Source organism: Arvicanthis niloticus, chromosome 10 (genome assembly GCF_011762505.2).
Source record: "Arvicanthis niloticus isolate mArvNil1 chromosome 10, mArvNil1.pat.X, whole genome shotgun sequence".
Taxonomy (NCBI): domain Eukaryota; kingdom Metazoa; phylum Chordata; class Mammalia; order Rodentia; family Muridae; genus Arvicanthis; species Arvicanthis niloticus.
Window position 1 is genome coordinate 56,434,029 of NC_047667.1, and position 23,898 is coordinate 56,457,926.

A 23,898-nucleotide genomic window follows, 5' to 3' on the forward strand; every position below is an offset into this window, starting at 1 on the left:
GGAGAGGGCAGTACAAACCCTGGAATTGGGTTACACACAGTTATGAGCTATCTTGTGGGTGCTGGGAACCAAATCTGTGTCCTCTAAAAGAGCAGCAAATGCTAACCACTGAACCCTATGTCCAGTCCTGGGAAATTTTTAATGTGAATTAAACCTAGGGTCTCATGCATGCTGGGAAAAATTATTTTTTAATTTGTTCTTATTTGATGGGCAATGGTGTTTTGCCTGCATGTATCTGTGTGCTGATGTTAGGTCCTCTGGAACTAGAGTTAGACAGTTGTGAAACACCATGTGGGTGCTGGGAATTGAACCCAGGTCTTCTGGAAGAGCAGCCAGTGCTCTAAATCCCTGAGCCTCTCCAGCCTAGGAAAAATTATTAATGGTAGCTTGTAGTAAAGATTAAAGCATAAAATATATTTACTTGTTGGATAAGCTTGAATATTTATACTGTTAGAATCATAGAAATAGAATTAGGGCAGTGGTGCACACCTGCAATCCCAGCACACGAGAGGTAGAGGCCGCAGGATCACGAGTTCAAGGCCAGCGTAAGTTATGTAGTGGGTTGAAGGCCAGCTGAGCTACATGAAATGCTAGCTCATTAAAAGAAGGACAAGAAATGAAAGAGCACTTCTTCTTTGTAAGCTTTATTATATCACTCTTATCCACCACACATTAGGAAGCTATCAACAGTGCATCGCATGGCGAGTCAGTTTACAACAAAACTCAACAAGGCAATTGTGTTTACAGAGAAGTTTTCAGCAAAAGTACGCAATGCAGCTCGCTGAAACACAGTGCTCACACTTTATAGGAAATAAAGTCCTCTGCTATTCAGCAAGAAAATAGACATCTGAAAGACTGATAATGAAACCAGAAATTTTAGGGATTTGAAAAAAGAACATCTTGGTACTAAAACACATCTATCTACATTTATAGTCTCACTTAGTTCAAACAAACAAACAACATTTTAAAAAAAAACCCAATAATCAATCACACACAAGCAGTAAAACACCACAAAAAACAGAATCATAGAATCAGGAAATTTAGGAAATGCAACACGCTACTGAAACCCCAGGTAGAGACGTGATGGACAGCCACTCACTGTGCACTGAAATGCTCCTGTCCTGTCAATCAAGGTGAAGGGGAACCAACAGGAATCAATGCCCCTTAAAATCGGCTTTGGTTTAGGTGATCTTTCACATGTTGCTTAAACCAGTCCTTCTATGCCTCAAACGGCAATTGCATGTCCCCAAAGGAAAACAGTAGTAGGTTTTGATATTCACAACCAACCACTCCAGTGCTGACATAGTCTAGAGATCAGAAACTATTAAAATGTACTGATCATAAATTTCTAAGAGTGAAAAAAAGATCAAAAAGATGGAGCCCTTTTTAGGATGGGAGAACAAAAGCCTTCTACTCTAGATCTGACACTACTTAAGGAATGTTAAAGTATTTTAAGATTTTTCAAAAAGAATTAAGAATGAAAAGTAAATCATGCTAAAAAATGTGACAGCTTTATACTCCTCGGTTCACAGAAGTGCAGACTGAAGGTTTTCTTGGATAGACACTGCTCCCACTCCTTTTCACAAGGCGCTGTAACTGCATTAGTACACACAGATGCTGCCACTCCATGTGCAACAGGAGGACAGAGGTGGTTGACCCCAGTTTCTCTCTGAGACTTTATTCCCAAGAATAGTAGTGAACACCAAATACACAAGGGCTGACATTCAAATCCTTCTTAAAAATCAGGAGAAATGAATATGTATGTAATCTGGCCTCATAAACCCTGACAACAATTTTTTGGGGAAACGAGGATGAGGAATGTATAAGAAAGGCAATGTTTTTAAGCTACAGGTAAAAAGTCTAGATTCTTAAACCATGACCTCTGTCCATGTGGAAGATTACTGACACCAGTAAGGGAGCCATTTTTCTCCTCTCTGCTTTCCCTTCTTTGCTCTTATCTCTGACAGCCTTCTGATGACCCACCTAGTAGAGTAACACAGCTGAAAGTAACTCAAGTCACTGAAGCGCGTGAGTCAACATGTGCATGCTGCTTCTGCATGCTGTCTTGATAGCATGAATAGTAAGAGGAGCTGACAGAGAGAAAGGAAGTGATTCCAACCAAGGATCTTAAAGAATGACTAGAGACCTGCTCACGGATCATCAGTAGCTGAAGGTAGCAGTAACTGTTGTGCTGCTTACACAAGGTTCTCAGTAAGAAACAAACAAACAACAAACAAACAATTCCAGTCTTCTTCCAAGAATGTAACTTGCTTTGCTTTAACAGAGAAGTAGAGCAGAATCAGCTGTCTTTTGTACAACAGGATGAATGACCTCGTAAGGCAAGGAAAAGTGTGTCTGCCTTTCCACTAAAACACTAGGAACTCAGTTCACAAAACACATACAGCCTTCAAAAGAGCCAGCAATATTTCTTCCTATTATCTCGGCTGCTACCCCGTCTAATACTCTGGCAATCAGTTAGTGAGCTTCCCATGAACTCTAGTATTAAACACAACTACCATGATCATGACTCTGAAAGGCACAAAGACAGCACATTTAAAACAATCATTTCCATAAGCAGCACAAGAATCAGGGAAAGTGCTGAGCTATAGAAAATGAATAAATTTTATCAGGACAGCAAAATGTGTGTAAACTTTTGTGTTGGTCTTACATCCTGAAAAATCACCTAAATGACCATCTATAAAACAGTTTCCTAACAGAGCTGGGCAAGACGGTGCACAGCAGCACTTGGTAGGCTGAGACAGGAAGATCCTGAGCTGGAGACCTGTCTAAGCTGCACTGCAAAACCCTGTCTCCAAAAACTATCCTAAATGCTCCCTGGCTTGTACAAATTTCTTCTGATAGCTCATTTCTCCTATAAAAATCATAGCAAAAATACTCTAAATTGTTTACCTTCTTAAATACCTAGTACCTGCCAACTGCTTGTCATGGTATGAAGCATCAGTCATTGGTGAACACCATCTGGGGGAGGTGGCAAGGACAAAAATCATGATCCACCGTATGGTATAAGGTAGAGAAAGGATCAGAATTCATTAAAAAAAAAAAATGGGGCCACTCTAAAAACTAAAATATCCAAATTTCTCCATGATTAAGAATCTAAAATCTAGCTCCAAGACAGATGAGGCTACACAGAGAACCCCTGTCTTGAACACCAACGCCCCAAAAATCTAAAATCTAAACATACCAGATGAGCTCCACTTGACAGACTCGAAAGAGCAGAGTGTACTTGAGGAGACTGGTAATGCCAAGTGAAAAGAGTGTCAAACCCTATGGCAAAGAAAGGTCACTTGCTGAGCACCTCAAGAAAGCAGGATTCTGTTGAGCTAGCAGTGACCAAGGACCTGTGTGTAAGTGACCACAACTTATAAGAAATAGAGAGCTAGATCAGTAAGATTTGAGGAAGGAACCTGATAAATGAAACTAGATCCCAGAATTAGATGTGTTAGACTACTGGCCTTTCCATCAATATGCAATTCTGAAATAAGTCAAACTGGAATTGTTTTATACATTTTTTTTTAAAAGTAAGCCAAGAAAATTCTGGACTGCCGGCGGTGGTGGCGCACGCCTTTAATCCCAGCACTTGGGAGGCAGAGGCAGGTGGATTTCTGAGTTCGAGGCCAGCCTGGTCTACAGAGTGAGTGCCAGGACAGCCAAGGCTACACAGAGAAACCCTGTCTCGAAAAACAAAAAACAAAAACAAAAACAAAAACAAAAATTCTGGACTAATATGAATCAATCCAAATTATTCCAAGAAAAAGGCAACAGTGCAGTCACCTCCTGGAGCTTTTGGCCAGATGAGGTTTAATATTTGACAGGAAACACAAGGCACTTGCCCAAAACTTTAGCTAGCTATGCATACAACAGATGCAAAGTCACGATCTGTACCCTAATCTGAATAAATAGCCCAGCCTGTACCCCTTGGGTGAGAGTCTAGGTAAAGTGCATGGTTACCAGTGTGTCTCTCACCCACTGCACTGTTAAATTTCCCACTGGGTAGGCACAATGATGCTCATTTTCAGTGACTGTTGAAAAGAAAATTGCCTAATAAACTGAAGGGAGAACTACCAAGAATGATGCCAAAGTGTCAGCCACCTGCTTCTAATCAATACATTCAACAGAGCCATGAAACAGCATGATGTTAACCCTGCTTCTAAGTTATCCTGTAAACTGATGCCTTACCTGAGAGAGTCTAGAGTGCTAAGACAGAAGGAAGCCTTATGCCCCTAATACTTCTGCATCTTTTTCTGGGTGGCAGTACAGTTGTTGGCAGATTAACATTTCTCAGAATTCTTCAGCAGCTACATAACAAGGCCACACTTCTCTCAGTTAAAACAGAGGCAGATGCGTAAAACTACCTTAGTCATTTGATTCTAAAAGCAGCCATAAATCCAGCTCAAGGGATAGCAGAAAGAAAGAGTTCCCAAAGAGAGATGCTGTACCCATGGTCACAAAGGAAGAAGAGTATCCAGTTATAATAAATGCAGTTATGGTAAAATGCAGGCAATACCCTACTGGGGTGTCCCACTCTATTATTCTCTTTGAACTAGTGTCATAGTTTTGATAATGGCTACAAGTCACCTCCTCCAAATACTTCTAAAGAACCCAAAATTTCCCTGCAGGCAATCACTTTCTGTGCCTTATCAGGGACAGAATGTGCCATGTTATAGCAGTACCATGGAAGAATAAAGAACCTAAGAAGGCAAGAGAGAAGGAAGCACAAATCTTAATATAGGGAGAGAAAAACTACCTGAGATAAAATTTGCCCCCAAAGATAGGGACTAAGTAACATGAATTCTCGCCTCTTTACATTACCCCCTAATAAGAGAATTCTAGGTTTTTAATGATTTCAAAGAATTAAAATTTCTGTGCATATATTTATTGTGAAAATTGCATCTTTTGTAGTATTTATTTGGTCCTAGTTTAAGAAAGATATTAAAATGAAATTCCTGATAGTATCAGAGGAGGAGGAATCTGCAGATGTCCTCTTTGGTAAAATGGGCTAAGAGCTATCACACAATGGTTTAAATCATAGTAGGTTATCTTTTGTTTTCAAGTCTGTGGCTTCAATATAAACTATTTAATTCATTGAACTTGATGTGATTACTTGGGCTCATTTACTTCCTCAGCTCCCTTAAAATCTAGCTAGCATTGTCTGTGACAAGTCTACAGTGTTAGACACTACACATGTGCGTAACTACATCTGCAATGAGGTTCACGGAATGCTGGGGGCACAGGAGTGTTAGCAGCACACTGCACGATAGGGCTTGGAAGCCTACCTGCAGTTTATTTGCAAGGATCTCTTTTTTATGAGATATGGGAACATGTGCTAACCATTCTTGCCCTTCAAAAGACTTGACTTGTATCTTGTGTCCATCAGTAGAGACGTAGAGACCTACTACTAATGACCACAGAAGCAACTCCTCATGTAAATATTTGTTTTAGGAAAGCTCGGCTAGGACTTCACAGTCCTGATTCTATGTTCTTCCAAGTTTGACTTGAAAACCAACCACCCAATGAACCCCTGAAAAAAGCCTTCTTCCTAAAACACACATCGGGGACCACAACATAAGAACAGAGGTAATTAATTCATCATTAAGTCCCCTTATACCAAATTTAACTTCATACAAGGGAGCTCTGAATAATTTGATCATATTAACAAATGCTGGACAGTAAATGTCTAAACAGGGTAAAATAATTCATCTTCTAAAATACAAGTTTTAACAGACTTTCCAGGAACTTGAACAGCATTGACAATAGATTATATAAGCAGGCTGCCAGCAGGAAAAGAAACAAACACTCTTTCCTAAGGAAAAATAAATAACTAAAACTTTCATTCAGGTAAGGAAATAGGAAAAACTTCATAACAAGTGTACAATTTGTGGGTTATCTTGTATAATCAGTGCTTTACAAAAGTTTCCTAAGTTTACACTTTTCAAGGCAATCTACTACAGAGTAGGAAGAATCATATTCCTCAAGCCAGTCAGTTTGTGCCAACAAACTCCTGACAACAGGCATCCTCTATCAAGGACACACTAGACTGTTACTGTTCTTTTAGAAATCGAGTTTTCTTCCTTCCTACTTCCATGTTATAACACGTCAGCTTTTCTTTACTCCCTCACAGTCAAAAGCCGGTGATATCTCAGCACACTGCCCTCCAGCTGCAGACAGAGGCAAAGGGAAAGGAGGGGAAGGAGCAGGCAGACAGCGGGGAGGAGGGCTGTGATTAGCTGCCTTCTCTGCACTTTTCTCTTTCCTGTCACTGTGCATCTAACTTTTTTTTTTTTGATCTACTTCAATTTCCCATTACAGCAGAAAGAATCACATCTGGGAAAACTTTATGATTATTACAAGAGGTTCAGTACAAAAGAGATGAGCCAATCTTGGGTCGAAAGCAGAGCAGAGAATGGGGTACCTTACATGTACCCACACTGTCTTTGTTCCAGTCACTCTGAAGAGCTGCATGCAACCCTGGTCTAGATTCCACTTTGTTCTGCACTTTACAGTGATGAACTCTCTTGTCATTTACATTCTATCTGTCAGACCAACTTTCAAGAAACCTATAGCCCGTCTCTCAAGCATGAAAGTGGTAGGAAGAAATGGTTATAGACTGTATGAGCTCACACGACTGACTCAGATTTCTCTAGTCTTTCACACCTGCACACCCACTCAAGCATACACACTAGACATAAAAATTGTGCAAGACCAAGCATCAGCTTTCTATTTTAAAAGCCTTAATAGTAACTTTAAAAACATTGACAGGCTCACTGCAGTTTCTTCAGAGGAATATTAAGTCCTACAGTACTCCTTTAGAAAAATTCACAACTCATTGTTAAGAACACGGTAGGTAACTGCTGCCTGACAATGACGTAACATTATTAGAGCATCCAGTGCCAGCTAGAACAACAAGGAGATACACCTGACAATACACACAATATTCTGTGATGTCACCAACCCTAACAAATTTGTTAATAATATTCACTATGACAAATGACTCATCTTTGCTTTATCACCACATGAAATGACATCTTTTTAGGTTACATAGTAAAGAGCAACACCTGCCCTACTGCACAAATTAAGGGTGCCCACATGGGTGCTCTACCCCCTCAATGTATAGCTGAGAGGTCTTGTCCTACTCAGTGCCATGTTTGCAATGCAGTCACTGTTTGGGCAATGGCTGCACATTAGTAGGATTAAATAAATGTACAAGGTACCCTTTAAAATGGGCAAAGGGGTGCTCCTGCATTCAGCTGTGGAATATAATAATCCAAGAAATGGAAGAGGAGAAACAGGAAATAGTCCTTAGGTTACTGATTAAAGCAAGGTTTGGTAAAGATATCCCCTCTTGTAGGCACTCAGCGGGTAGAATGTAGCCACAACAAACTTCCCGTCAAACATCCTCCCAGTCAGCAACTTCTGAGCAGCTTTGGAATCGCCAGCGTTTGCGTACTCAACAAAGACCTGAAGGAGGTTAGAAAAGACAATGTCATTTCACCACAGTGACTTTAGATGTACCCACAACTTTAATGTATACCTAGTCACAGGCCACATAACAACATCAATGAAAGACCATGTAAGACACTGGCCCCCTATATAATAGAGTTGAAAATGCATACTGCCTGGTATATGAATTTTACTGTGTTTCGGTGTATTGCAGCTGCCTATACTATTCAGGACAGTAATACCCCAGGTTAGTAGCCCTGAAACATCAGTCTATATCATACAGCCTAAGCGTTTTGTAGACTTCAGCATGTAAGTATAAGTGTGCTGGGTATCAGTTTACACACCAACAGAACCACAGGGATATATTTCTCACATATTTCCTGTTATTAAATGCATGACTGTGCATCATCTGGGGATTTTGTTTTTTTTTTTTTTGGTTTTTCGAGACAGGGTTTCTCTGTATAGCCCTGGCTGTCCTGGAACTCACTCTGTAGACCAGGCTGGCCTCAAACTCAGAAATCCACCTGCCTCTGCCTCCCAAGTGCTGGGATCAAAGGCGTACGCCACCACCGCCCGGCGGGGATTTTGTTAAAACCCAGATTTTGCTTATAGTCATCCCAAGTACAGATTTAGTATCTAAATTCTTTATAAAATTCACACACACACACACACACACACACACACACACACAGACACACACACAGAGAGAGAGAGAGAGAGAGAGAGAGAGAGAGAGAGAGAGAGAGATTGATTGATTGATTGTGTGAATGCATGTAGGTCAGAGGACAACTCTCAGGCATCAGCTCTCTCCTGCCACCTTGTGGGACTCTACAATTGAACTGAGGCCATCAGGCCTGCTCACAAGCGCCTCTACCACACACAAACCTCTACTTTGCGCCATCCCACCTGCCTGTGTCTGCTTCATCACATTTCTCTAAAGGCAATGCTGATGATCCACTGGGCACATTTTATAGTAGTAGGTTTAAAACACTTCCTTAAAACAGCTCAATTCGTCAAATTCTTAAGAGCTGTCAAAGATAAGTGAGGTGAAAAAGCATCCACGTTTATATGAAGCTCACAGAGGAATGCTAATGAGGAGCCCAGAGAGCAGCTGTAATACCACCCCAAAGAAAGCTACACCTATGAAGGACATGAAGGGGATGTCTGAACAAGGCCACTGAAAACAACTGTACAAGCTATAGACCACTAAAGCTGTAATAAAGGTGTTTAAAACTGGTGATTTCACCGGGCAGTGGTGGCGCACACCTTTAATCCCAGCACTTGGGAGGCAGAGGCAGGTGGATTTCTGAGTTGGAGGCCAGCCTGGTCTATAGAGTGAGTTCCAGGACAGCCAGGGCTATACAGAGAAACCCTGTCTCGAAAAAGACAAACAACCCCCCCCCCCCCCCAAAAAACCAAAAAGCAAAACAAAAACCTGGTGATTTCCCTTCCCAGAGGATCTTCAGTCTCCCAGAGGTAGAGAGACTGGGACCATTAAGTTCTCTTCGCTGTCCTAAATAAAGCAAAAGAGGCAGGCAAGGGAGTGATCCAGGATGACTGTTCTCAGTTATCCCACGTATCAGAAAATTCGAAGAACTGCCTCTATGCTTTACTATGTCCCTTATTCATTATGTCAAGAATTCACCTAAGCTCAGACGTTCAGACTTTCAAAGGGAATGTGAAAATGGATCCCAAAAAAATAACACTTAGATCCTAACCTTTTGGTTCTTGTTTCAGGCAGGGTCTCATGTCACCCAAGCTGACCCAGACTTATGTAGCTGAGAATCTCTTGAGCTCCTCACTCTTCTGCCTCTGCCTCTCAAATGCTTGAGTGACAGGCAGTGCCACCATACCTAACTCTTATATACATTTTCTTTTGTATGTTTTCCTCAAATTAATCTTCCTACAAATCCAGGTACATCCCCAGTTCTCATCTCTCCTTTCACAAGAACCCATCTCTCATTTGAAAAAAAAAAAGCCAAACTTTCTCCCTAAGATATATAGAAAAATGTCTAATAGAGTTCCGTGTGCATGTGTACACACATAGGTGCATGTGCCTGTGTGTCTGGCTGTGTATGTACATGTGCAGGTCAGGCTAAAGGCTGAGGACTGCTGTCTACCTCAATCACTCTTCCACCTTATTTTTAAAGACAGGGTTTTTCAATGACTCAGAACTCACCAACTAGCTAGACTGGGTGGCCAACAAGCCCCAGAGTCTCCGACTCCCGTTCCTCAGTGCTGGGCTGCAGGTGCATGACTATACACTTGGCTTTTTACACTGATACTGGTGATTTAAATGGGTCTTCACACTTGTGCAGCAAGAACTTTCCAGTCTGTGCCATATCTCCAGCCTTTTCATTAATATTCCAAACCCTATGTGACCTATGCCTGGTGGTTCCGTCTTCCACAAGTGTTCTGTTAAGCATGATGGAGAACATAAAACTTAAGGAACGTAGATCTATGGTGAGATTTTCTGAGTATATGTATACACAAATATATATACTAATTTTTCTCCTTCCATATAACTATTTCTAAACTGTGTACTACTCTTGAAGTCAAGATTATCCAATGATAAAACATGCCTTAATTTTAATATATAAAAGAGGCTAGAGAGACATCTCACTGGTTAAAGTGCTTGTCCTACAACAATGAGGCCTGGAGACTAGATCCCAAGAACCCATGTAAAATGACAGGTAGGCATAGCTATTTGTCTGAATACCAGTCTCTGAAGGCAGAGACAGGGGATCCCCAGAACAAGCCAGCCCAATAAGACCAGCCATATTGGCAAGCTCTGGGTTCAACTGAGACATACACACACAAAAATGAAAATTAGATATGACACTTGTCATCTGTTCTGAAACCTCATCTCTACAATGTCTCATTAAATGAAAATAAAAGCATTTCCAAATGTCCCAAACTGTAGTCTTTTCAGGTTGTTTGAATAAAATTGTGTGGGGAAAATGCTATTGATAAAACTATATGTATATATGTCCTATAAGGTAGTTGCAAACTTTATTAATCAACTATGTCATCCAATACGGAAATTAACACATTAATGATCATTTTTATCTTCTCTCTTGTCCTTGTCATAAAATAAAAACTCAATACAAAAGGTTAAACTATGATGTCATGAGAATAACGAGTCTATTTCTGATTTTTATATTATTAATTATTCCCAGATAAACACAAGGTCCAATATATAGACGTATTATTTGCAAAAACCATGTCATGTCTCTTCGACTGCTACACAAATGACCTGCAGCTCGACATCAATTCACACTAAACAAACAAAAAATTTATTTTATTTTACAACTTACCATAAAAAGTAATTATCCATTATATCATATTAACTTTCTTTGTTTTTATAACTTGTGTTATAGAACACACTCATTATTTTCCCATCTCGTTTTGTTTCTATTTAATTATTTCTTTTATTTTTGGTGATGTTGGAAATTAAACCCTGGGCTAGACAAGTGATCCCATCTCTTTGAGTGTCCGCCTTCTAGTGTCTGCCTGCCTCCCTCACTTCCTTCCTTTACCAGGGCCTGTGAGAAGGCTCAAGGGGTAAAGGAACCTGCTACCAACCCTCAATTTATCCCCAGGACCCACATGGTAGAAAGAGGGAAAAGATCTACACACACACACACACACACACACACCACACACACACAATTAAACTTTTTAATAAAGACTGGCTTTACACAAACACACACACACCATGGTATACAGACACGCACACAAACAATAAAAATATAATGAAATTTTTAAATAAAGACTAGCTTTACCAACTAAGTAATAAATAGATTAGAAAAATTTCTTGAAATGGCAAATTTCCAGATCTTTTTCATAACAACTCCAAACTGAACACTTGTCTCCTGAAAATGTTGCCATTTTTCTGGTCTGGGTCTGTTTCACTTGATCACTGAGTTTAGTAGTGACTCAGACGGCGCTGATGCTGACTTCAAATGTTCTTTCAGTGGCCTAAATGGGTTCATCTTCATCTGTGACCTACCCTCCCCACTGTCGTACACATCTCACCTGCTCTCCTTCCTCACTCTGTGCTGGCCAAACCACCTTCCTCAAGTCTGCCTGGAATACTAAGACACTGTGAGATTGGCGGGATTTGCAGTTTGTTTTATCTGATTTCTCCTTATTATCTTCATATCCCAACTCAAGTGTAATCTTCCCAGAATGCCCTTTCCTACCACCCATCCTAAGGGCAGCCCACCTTGGACTACTTTTCCAAAGCAACACCACTTCCTCAGTCTAGCTTTCTCAATTGTACTTATCTCCATTTTTTAAAAATTTGCTTTGATCATTTTTTTGTGCCAAGTGCTTAGAACATAATAAAATACTGGCTAGCAAACAGAACATCAAGGATATAATTTAGCATGCTCCTGACAATAAATAAGGCAAATGTTAATGCAAGTATATTATATTATAATATTAGACTGTAATATCTATATTAGACTGTAATAAATGCTCTCCCTTTTTTTGTTTTTAGTTGCCAGTTATTTTTATAATACTGAGCACAATTAGCAAATATGGTGGCATGTGTCTGTAGTTCTAGTACTCTGGAAGCTAGACCACGAGGATTTGGTAAAGTACATAACTAAAAATGACTGCAGTCCTCCAGTGGGAGCCCTGCATCTCCAGGGGGAGACAGTCCGGGGTAGAAAGAGCACTGTTTACAACGCCAGGACAGCTCCCTCAATGAAGTGACAGGGCTCAGATGTTAACATTGCGGAGAAGAGAGACCTGACATGCAGTAAAACACTATTGTCTCTCCAAAAGTAGAAACAATACAGATAAAGCATTTTCTTGTCCTCTTTGCCATGTAATTGATTAGAGAGAACGTTTCTAATAAGAATGCTGTGATCAGTCTTCACCCAGACAACTTACAGAGGAGTCAGGACCATCACAGGCCGGTCACACTGAGACAACTCAGGCACGAATCGCCATCTTTAAAAGATCACTAATCATTTCTATTGCATCAAAACTGAACCCAACTGGTTTTCTAAGTTTACTTAATTAGAACAAACCAAAGAGTTCTTGAATTAAATCTAACTGGAATTAGCACACAATTCAGTTGGTATCTCTGTAGATTAGTCTATTTTTATAATAAAATTTAAGTGATTATAAAACTCAAATAAATTGTAGACCCTTTAGAAGGGTAGAAAGGTAAGAAGGTAATAATCACCTACACTGCAAAAGTCTTGTGTGCACCTTCCCACAGAGCCCATATAATACAAGACTTTAATAATCTCCACATAGGTCTGCAATTATAAACAAATTTGCTTACTTGTCCTCTACCAGGATTCTCCTTTGGAACAAGCAGAGAAACCACTGGTCCATACTTCTGACACTCCTCTTTTACATCTTCTACAACATCTGGTCATAAAATCACATAGCAGGTAGTTATTACTGGAGAATTCAGTGACACAGAGCTAAGTAATAAAATTATTTTCCTTACCTTAGAAAATAATGCATAACAATATAAATTCAATGCATTAACAATTTTAAATACATTACAATTAAATAATTCAAAATTTAAAACAACTTCTCAACTTTATTCTGTTTCTTCTCTTGAAGGCAACCAGCACTGTGAAGTTCCTTCTATAGCTTGCCAGTGTTATCAGTGTATACAAGCAAATGCATTTCATGTATTTCAAGTAAAAATTTCAACTTTAATATTTCTTAAGTGTCTCTTTCTGGTTTTCTATATTTAAAAAAAAATACATTCATTTATTGTATGTTTATGAGTGTTCTGCCAGAAGAGGTCATAGGATACTTTGGAACTGGAATTACAAGACCATTGTGAGCTGCCATGTGGGTGACTGCTGATCCATCTCTCTGGCCAATTTCCTATATTATTAAATGAAATCTTCTCATTTGTTTATAGCTGTATACTTTTGGGCAGTTTACAATGTTCAAGAAATTACCCAAAGTCTCCTATCAGATGAATTCCTAGCTATTTTAAAAATTTTGATATTATATAAAATATTGTTTATATCTCATTTGAGTATTTCTCACAGCTGATGCACACTTTTTCAAGCAATATCATCCAAAATTTGTTTTTCTATTACCCACAGTATTCACTGTTTATGTGCCAGGCAACAAAGACATATCAATTTGATTTGAACTAAAGTAGTTTGATTTCTTTCCCCATGTTTATTGTGAGACCACTATGCATTCTTTCAAGAATGTTACTATATTCCAGTGTTACTAGCTCATGACCAAGATCCAATTCTTAATCAGAGAAATCAAGCACATTAGATATGTGCACACTTGTCACTGTTACATCTTTAACCAACTGTTTTCCAACAGAAAAGATACAATCATTTTAAACTACTCTTCTCTGAACAGGTCATACTTTCTACAAGACGGTACTTCCTGCTACCCACTTACCTTTTAGGTAACTAGTGGCTCAGATGTAGCCTCCGCTGTGAAAGCCCACACTTACCACGCAGGCCAGGCTAAGCGCCCTGTCTCTGTCATCACATGTCTATGTCTCTCTTGCATTAAAAACAAGAAATAATCCCACACAAAACAGTGAATGTGTCCTGAATGAAAATGTTGTTAAAAGCAAAAAGGAGAGGCAAAGAGCAGAAATGACAGCACAGAGAAGGGATGGAAAAGACAGATCAGAGACAGAATCTTAGGGGTAAATCTCTGTGGATTTATCAAAGAGTCCAAATGACTGAAGAATTAAAAAGAGTGAGCATTTTACACATGAATTCAATAATGTGGTGCTTTAAATGTTTGGCCCAGGGAGTGGCACTATTTGGTAGTGTGGCCTTGTTGGAGGTGTGTCACTGTGGGTGTAGGCTTTAAGAATCTCATGTTAGCTGCCTAGAAGCCAGTCATCTCTTGTGTGTCTTTAGAACAAGATGTAGAACTCTCAGCTCCACCTGCACCATGCCTGCCTGGGCACTGTCATGCTTCCAGCTCGATGATAATGGACTGAACCTCTGAGCCTGTAAGCCAGCCCCAATTAAATGTTGCCCTTTATAAGAGTTGCCTTGGTCATGGTACCTCTTCATAGAAGTAAAACCCAAAATAAGTCAAATGGTCTTTTTCAATTTTTTGTGTTTAGAAAAAAAAAATAGAAGAATCCCAGGAATAAAGTGTACATAACACAAACATTAGTCATAGTCTGTGTGTTAGAGAGAAACACTACAGTATAATTTGGGAAGCACTAACCTTCATATTCATCTTCATTTTCAAGATAATCATCGTCCAACACATTGAGGAGTCTGAGCACTGGAGTCGGAAGCATCACCAGATCTTCAATGTGAGGGGCTGTGGAAGTTCATGACAATATGCTTCAGTGTAATTCCCCCATAAACTGATAAACTGATTACATCGAGAGCCTGACAATATACAGAGATGATTGCCAGATGATGGGGTAGGGAATGGGGTTATGACAGATACAACTTACCAAAAGGAATGCTAAAGAACGGGCTGCACAATGCCATCTCAGCAGGGATCCTTCTGCTTGGGTCATCATGAAGCATGCTAAAACACAACAGCATCACTATGATTACTGCCAGACCTTCTGAGAGGGAAACTATCAGACAAAAAGGCTCAGTGTTCACGTTTGTACTACCCCTATTAGCATAGACTGCCGAGCCATCCCCTGTGCAGCATACAAAGGCCACCTGAGCAACAAACAGTGACATAAACCATGAGACCTTTCTGAGACAGCATCATGCTATGATCTGATATCTCTAACTAATAAATAAGAACTGATGCACACACTGCAGCACAGTGTTTATGGTAGCACAATTCTTCTGTTGTTCTTTTCAAGACAGGGTTTCTGTGTGTAGCCTTGGATATTCTGGAACTCACTCTATAGACCAGGTTTGACCTCAGACTCATAGTCATCCACCTACCTCCTGAGTGCTAGAATTTAAGGTGTGTGCCACCACTGCCCAGATTATGGTAGCACAATTTAAAGACAGAAACAAACAAAAAACAAAAATAAAAACCAGAAGAAAGTGGTGGGATAAATGAATCTTGCCAAATTCCCCTAATCTTAGAGCAATTTCACGCAAAATTCTATAGGTAACAGCAGAAACAGACTCGACAATAGTAATGTTCATACAGTATGGGCATTCATTTATGAGAAAGTACAGAATAAACAAGTGTGTGACCAATAAATGAGAGAAAATAAGGGAGGAAGCAAGCAAACACAATAATAGCTAAACAGAGGCTCACTGGGAAGTAAAGCAAACCAATTCTAAAGAGCAGGTGAAACTACAGGGGACTACTGCACCAGGTAAACACAGGGAGCCTCTGGGAAATCTTAGGAGCTAGAGTAGCCCAAAACTAAGACTTCCTAAAATAATCAGTCCAGTCACCTAGCCATGGAAAATCCCAGCGTGAAAAAAATCTAATCTAAATAATCCAAATGGAGTAGACAAGAAGACAGACAGAAAGAGAGAGACGGACAGAGACGGATGGGGGAAGGTACAACAAAACAAAACAGAGAAAACAATAAAAGCCAGACCACAGGAGGGAAAAACAAAGCACCTTTCCCCTCATTTGCTGCTTTGAGACAATGCCTCACAAGTAGCTCAATGTAAACTCAACTATAGCTCTTCCACCTCAGCCTCCAAAGCAGTGGGCAAAAAGATGTGTCATCATGCCTGGCTCTCTTTAACATCACATAAAAACAGCAGAAGATGACCCTATATAATTAGAAAGGTCTATTCTGTTTGAAACAAGGTCTCTCTTTGTAGACCAGGCTAGTCTTGAACTCACAGAGATCTGCCTGCCACTGCACTAGAGGGCTAAGATGAAAGGTGTGTGTGCCACCTCACCTGGCTAAAATTCCTCTCTCTGAGGGAATTATGGCTACAGAACTAGGCAAATCAGTAATAGTTAATAGAAATAGATTAAAGAAAGAACCTTAAGCTGGTCAAGGTCTACAAAGCAAGTGATACCCGTATCTAACATACCTTTTGATAAGGTCTCTGAGGTGATAGGCTGGAATTGCGGCATTCACCACTGCTTTACTGGCAAATATATGATCAATAATAGCAGAACTGTTTGCCTAAAAGGAGAAAAGTTTTCCTTACGTTACTCGACTCAGCTTGCATTCACTAAGCAGTAGCCATAAGTAACATGAGTAGCCATGAGTAACATGTAACACTTTTTCCAAGAACTTATAATCTTAATTGGAGGAGACTGCATACCATGAATTTCGAGAGGCACCAATACAGCCTGGCACTAAGAACATCTCCTAGATGAATGGGTAAAACTCAAAAATCACACTGAGATGAGGTTTTATGAATGAACGCAATGGTGGATCGCAATGCCTAATGATAATAAGTCTTTTTGATTTCAGGTAAATAAGCTATCATTGAGAAAAAGAGGAAGTATGAGAATACTGCCTTTGCTACAACTCCATTTATAGTTACTACCACTCTGCCCTTAAGTGCTGTGGTGATTAATTTTCACTGTCAATTTAGAGTCACTGAGGACACAGGTAAGGAACGGTGCACCTCTTTGGTTTGCCTGCTAGGACCATTCCAGAGAATATTATCAGAAGGGGGAATGCCTGCACACCATGTAGATGGCACAATGTCATGGGCTTGGGGACAGAATAAAGAGAAAAGGGTGACAGCCAACCAAGCACTAGAATGACCTTTCTAGTGTAGCCATGCCCTCCCTGCTAGCATGGACCAATACCTTTAATTTCCACGAGATACAGGAATGTAACAAGGTACTGTGCTAACTCAGAATGCAAAACTGTGTAAATACTAAGAAGATCAGATCTTCTTCAGACCCACCATCACTAGAATCTACTGGCTATTTACCATGGGCCACGAACTATTTTTAAAAACTATGTAACACTGCTTCTTAGCCTTAGTAATCTTATAAGATATCACATTGCCGGTCTTCTTAGTCTATAGGAAGTAAGAGGTTTGACAAACCCACATACATAACTTAGAAGGAGGTGAGAGCGAGGCACAGTTGGACTTCAGAATTTGTGCTCATGCCCACTTGGCAATTTGCATAGGTGATAAAACACATTATGTATGACACTTTACCTACAGAGACATGTATTTGAGATGCCATTAGTATATGTCGCACCTCCAAATTTCACAAAAATTTGAGTGTGAGCTACTTCTGAAGTGCTCTGGGCCAAGCAGATACAGTCCAAAGGGCCTAAATACACTGAAAGCTGATTTAATGACTGATCCACATTCAGATTAGCACTAAAGAAAAAACACTCAGCCTGTGAGCTACTTAAAAATACCATGAATAGAAAGAAGTGACACTGGTTTTATGCCCATAGCAGCATTTTCTTGGGCCAAAACTAAACATAAGGCAATTCCACCAAAGAGGAGGCATATTCCTTCCAAGGATTGCTAAACTATGAATCAGTGACTGGAATTTACACAAATCAAACTATAATGCTCACCTATTTGTTAGACGTTTATTATTAAAATGTTTCATTTCAAATACTTCTTGTTTAAAACTAGACGCAGTGATAATGTCATATATATACACATATATATGCGTGCATATATATATGTGTGTATATATATATATATGTATATATATATATATATATCCTCAAGCAGAAAGAATACTGAGACATCACAATAATAAACCCTCACAATACATTTAAAAAACTAGTTATGGTTAATTCCTAACATAGAGACATACAAAGAGTTCATTCCCACATCAGGGGTTTGAAACTTAGGAGCCATGTTCCCCCACAACAACAAAAGCAGTAGCCACGTACCACAGCCATATGAGCTAACTAGCCAGTGCAGAATGTTTAACAGCCTATGAAATATTAATAAATGCAAAGTACCATGGAACTCTGGAAAGCTTCTAAGCTTGAAGTAGAGCTGATCACCAGCATGTGACCTCGAACAAGCTATTATTATACAACTGTGCCTCTAGCTTTCACTTGCAAAACAAAAGCAGCCAATATCCACTCTACCCTCATAAGAATTGTTCAGAAACATTAACAAGATTATGCATTAAAGTACTTTTTTAACTGTAAAGCATTATTAAAAGATTATTATTAAACTTACTACCTATAGTTCCACTAGTAACACTTCCAAAGTTAATAATTTAGTCAAACAAATAATTTAGTCAACAAAGAGAATTTTTTTTTTTTTTTTTTGCCTGTTTGGGAAAATGCATGCAAACATTTCAGCAAATGCTTACTACATCCCAAGACCTAGAGTAGCAGCTGGGAGGATGCAATGTCATCAATGTATTTGAAGCTGTAGGGATGAGCAGAGGAACTAAAGGTACTATACACACAGAAACATGAAAGAAAGGATGCAATCAGACCCCTAAATTATCATTATAAAGCAAATATTCCTGAGCTGATTAAGAACCTCAAAACAAAACTGCCATGCAGCTTACCTTCCATTCCTGAGATCTGACTGTATGTTTCAGTTTCATTCCTGAGAACATTTCCAGTAAAATGATTCCGAGGCTCCACAGATCAACAGCTGAGGTACATTCTGTATCACTCTGCAGGCCAGCCTGGGCCAAGCAATTCTGCAGTTCTGCTTCAGGGGCTCGATACCCATCTGTCTGAATATACTTTACATCCTACAGAAGACGAGGAAACATTATAGCTGGTAAGTGTTTCGATTTCCATCCATCTCTATCATGAATTGTTCAATGGTATGGAAGTCACTGACAAAATGCCGTGAATTCGAGTCCTTATCTACCATAATGCTTCAGTTCCTTAACTGGACAGTTAGCACAGGAAAGCTGGACATGTTCTATACATTTGCTCAAAAAGGAAGGCTTTTTTTTTTTTTTTTTTTTTTTTTTTTTAGATAGTTTCTTACCTATTATACACTGATGAGAAAGACATTCTGCAAAAACCTAATACATCATAGAGAAAGGAGGACTTGGCTGGACGGTCACATTCACCATGAGCCATGAATAAGAGTTCCATCACCAAAGAAACAGGAACAGCAACTTACCAAATGCTGACAGAGTCTGACGAGCTTAATGTGGGCTAAGTATGCTTATTAACTTTTGAGCTTTCTTGAGCCTCACTAACTTTTACCTGACCTAAACTTATGCCCGTCTTTCACAAAGCATCACTGAAATTCTTTTAATTTGCTACATTAGGAACACTTAGATATTTTGGAAGTACACCTTCAGTCTCTAAATTACCATGGTCATTAAAAATACTTGGCTTGGACTATTAGATTTTTAAAGCACAATGGAGAATAAAGGTATTTCTTACCTGATTGCCTTCTTTGAAGCTGAGTCCAAAGTCAATAAGCTTAAAGCACTCATTCTCCGCACTCCACAGGATGTTTCGTGGTTTGAGGTCTGCGTGGACATAGCCCTCATGGTGAAGAAAAGCAAGGGCCTCCAGAACATCTCTGGCACAGTGCTGTATCATCCACATGGAGCAACCCTGGTGACTGGAATATAAAAGCAATTCCGAAACACTGACATCCAGGAGTTCAAGCAACAGACATCGTGATGGCACATTTGGAGAGAAGTGGATGGTAAAGACTCCATATAAAGTCACTAGAAGAAGAAAAACATTATAATACTTAAAAAAGACCAGATTCACAGTAACTTACTACCAAAGTAGTTAACCCTGCTATATAAATTTGAGATAGTCTAAAGAGAATTTTATCTTCATGTGTGCACACATACATGTACATGTAAAACTGCTGTGAGAGCTAGTGCTACGATAAACTAAATCCCCTCTAGTCCAGGGGTTCTCAACCTTCCGAATGCTGCAACACATTCAACGCAAATATAGTTTCTCATGTGACCCAACCATAAAACGATTTTTGTTGTTACTTCATATCTATAATGCTAGTGAAGAATCATAATGTAAATATCTGATATGCAGGATATCTGATATGCTTTCAACCACTATGAAAGGGTTACTCAATCCTGTAAGGGGTCCTGACCCACAGGTTGAGAACCACTGTTTTAGGCATTGTCTCCTCCCATAAGAGTTAATCCAGTTGGGTGGGTCAATGACCTGTCTAAGGGCCTAACAGGCTAAAGAAGTAAGAATCTACTCTACGCTTTTCTCAAACACTTTCTGTTAAGCTCCTCTTCTGGCCTGGAGGTTGCCTGACCACTCCCCACTCCCCCTCCATCTATGGCTGCCCTCCATGCTGCTTACCACAAGCAGCATGGGTTTTCCTTTATTTTATTTTCTCCTCCTCAGAGCAGCTACAGAGATTTATAGCTTGCCTGTCCTGGGGTTTTTCTTTTAAAGTCTAATGAAGAATTCCTCAAGCATTTCCCCAGTGTCATTTGGCTACTCAGACAGTATGCACCCAAATCACTGGAAATGCTGAGAACTGAGTGCAGGTCCTCTGCAAGAACAGCAAAGGTTCTTTAACCACTAAGATACACACACACACACACACACACACACACACACACACACAGATTACAAATAACATTCTAATGTAATCATGCAGAGATTCAACAAGTACTGAGGCATGCAAAAAATGTCCCTGTCAAACACCAAAGTTATACTGATATACCACTTAGTAAGATTACGGAAAAAAAAAAAGAAAAAGAAAAACAATACTAGCATTAGGACATTCTTCTGCCAATCAGTATTATTTTTTTAAAAAGAAAAAAAAAAAGACTTTCTTCAAGCTATGCATAGGTTCTATTTGCCAAGATCTACGGCGTTCCTTTACTAACCAAAGTTATAACCGCTTACAAGCTCCGCCTGTAAATGTAGTACCAACGAAGGCTGGTTCCATATATCAATGGCCTAAACAAGCTTACATTCTAAATCTCTTAGTCATGAAAGTCGTACTGAAGCAAATGCAGTTCTCCTAAATATCACACTTTCGTAACTTCTAATTAATACTGGGTTCCCTCTCCCAAATTCACACGAAATATGTATCTTTTGCGTTGTTAGTAGTATATCATTGCATGTCAATGATGCCATAGCCCTAGAATAGTTTCCATTTGGAAAAGATGCAAAAATTTCCAATCAAGACATGTCAACCTCGCAAACTCATGCCTTTCACTGCAGAAGGCATTTATAACTACCGGATAAAAACCGGACTTTACTAAGCATTTGCTATGTAATAATCACCTCAACTGTATACCTCAGACAGCTGCAAAGTAAAGGTGGATTGAAAAGGGACCTGCATCGCGTGACAACTAGTGAGGCCCGACCCTCTCCTCAAACCTAAAGGACCAAAGGCCGGGAGCCAGGCTGAGGACGCCTGTGTTTAGACAGGAACTTGGGCAGGAGATGGGGGACAGCCACAATTACCGATGTTCCTGTGACCCTGCAACTGCTCCAGCGCCGCCCTCTCTTTGCGGAAACCATACTCCGCGGCCGAGGCCGCAGCCCCCGTGGTTCCCGGAGGCAGGAACTGCTTGAGGGCGCCGGGGGGCGAGCCCGGGGTGCCGCAGCAGCGCACCCGGTACACCGAGGCCGAGGAGCCGCTGCCCAGGCGGCTCTGTACCTGCCACAGCCGCCCGAAGGCCTCCAGGAAGCGCGGCGGCTCGGCGCCCCACGCGCAGCCGGACCCCGCCATGGTGCGGGCTGGGGCGAGGACACGCGAGCCGACACGACGCGCCAGGCAGGCCCGCGGCGCCCGCCGTCACATCCCCGCCGGACCCGCCGCTCCGCAGGGAGGGGCTTGCAACGCCCGCACCGACTCCCGGGACCTCAGGCCGCCATGACACAGGAAGCGGGAGCGCACTCAGACCAGCAGCCGGAAGTGGGGGAAAGCCAATCCTACAGGCTGAAGGAGGCGGGCCTAAGAGGGGCGGGGCCTCCAGGGGGAAATTTTGGTTTAGCTAAAAAAGGATTATAAGGTATTTAACTTAATTAATAGAGATGGGGGTGTAGCACAGTAGTAAATTGCTTGGCTTGCATGGGCAAGGAAGGCCCTGGATCTAGCAACACATATGGCAATTATTGGTTTGTTTTATTTATCTTATTTTAAAAGATTATATTTGTATTTATATGTTTGTGTATTTGTGCCACATGTGTGCAAGAAGTCAGAAGAAGGTGTGATACCTCTGGTGCTGAATTTACCGGAGATTGTGAGCTGTTGAACTTGGGTGATGGGAACCAAAGTCCTGTCCTTGGGAAGATCTATACTTCCTCTTAGCCACTGAACTGTCACTTCAGTAGTTATCTTTTTTTTTTTTTTTTTTTTTTTTTTTTTTTTTGGTTTTTCGAGACAGGGTTTCTCTGTGTAGCCCTGGCTATCCTGGAACTCAACTCTCTAGACGAGGCTGGCCTCGAACTCAGAAATCTGCCTGCCTCTGCCTCCCAAGTGCTGGGATTAAAGGCGTGTGCCACCACTGCCCAGCATCTTACTTTTTTTTTTTTTTTTAACCTATTGTTACAAGCCCAAAGCTGTGTGCTTTCACATCTTCCTGATATCCATCATCACTACCTCTTTTTCTAATATAACCCTAATTTTCTTTGGGACAGTGATTTACACAGAAGAAATACCTGTTCTCTCTCAGAGGTGGTTGTGACTACACCCACAAGGTCACTGAAGGTCAATGAGACCTTCCTGCATAACTGACAAGGATTTGTTGGAAAATCTTGCTTTACTCACATAGACGTTATGTTTTTGTCCTTGTAACTTCCTCTCTCCTGCTTTTAAAGTAAGTATAAAGCTAAAGACAGATGGGGGGGGGGAGCAGTGTGGGGGGTGGGCTCAGTGGTTAAGAGTACTGGCTGCTCTTCCAGGTCTGGGTTCAATTCCCAGTATCCACATGGCAGCTCACAAGTGTTTGTAGCTCAAGTTCCAGAGGATCTGGCACTCTTACACAAACGTGCAGGCAGAATATCAATGTACATAGAAATAAATAAATCTTAAAAAAACAAAACAGAAACAAATAAATAAATATATATTTGTTCCCTTCCCCCAGCCTTGAGCAGGCCTGAGAGACCTTGCTTACCACAACAGACCAAGTGATAGGATCTAGGTGGAGTTACCCACCTTAGCTGCACAGAACACAAAAGCAGAATTGCCCCTGGGCTTGCCTTGAGACATCTCCAGCCGTGACCTAGAATGGATTATGGATTATCCCACCCATCTCCTGCTGAAACCAGGAGGGGTTATGGATTGGGCATTCCACTTTAAATTGAGAGCTGAACATTAAAGCTTTGAGCCTTGATCAGAGAACTTTGTCTTGGCGTCATCTTTTCTCGCCCTCTGTCCCCTTTCATTTCCAGCCCCCCTGTGAGGTGAACCCAGTTGATTCGTGGCTGCAGGCAGCTACACATATTAGTCATCTTGTGTCCATGAAGCAACTGAGAGAATAAAAGCCAGATACCAATATAGTAATTGTATATGACCTATTGTGTCAAAAAGCCCAAAATACATTGTCTTAGATATAGAAACATTCCTTTCTCCAGTCAATAACACAGGGATCTGCCAATCTCAATGGGCTTTTACCTTTGTGACCTAT

At 40.5% G+C, this 23,898-nt stretch overlaps 1 protein-coding gene across 1 annotated transcript; it reads right to left on the reverse strand.

Moving 5' to 3' along the window:
- Positions 1–628: 628 nt before the first annotated feature.
- Positions 629–22,148, reverse strand: Uhmk1 (U2AF homology motif kinase 1). Its single transcript, XM_034513684.2, has 8 exons — positions 21,731–22,148; positions 19,700–19,992; positions 18,856–19,047; positions 16,422–16,516; positions 14,900–14,976; positions 14,662–14,760; positions 12,761–12,849; positions 629–7,476 (listed from the first exon to the last, which is right to left on the reverse strand). Exons 1-8 carry the CDS (start codon positions 21,996–21,998, stop codon positions 7,330–7,332), a joined length of 1,260 nt encoding a protein of 419 aa, XP_034369575.1. The 5' UTR covers positions 21,999–22,148; the 3' UTR covers positions 629–7,329.
- Between the last annotated feature and the right edge of the window lie 1,750 nt (positions 22,149–23,898).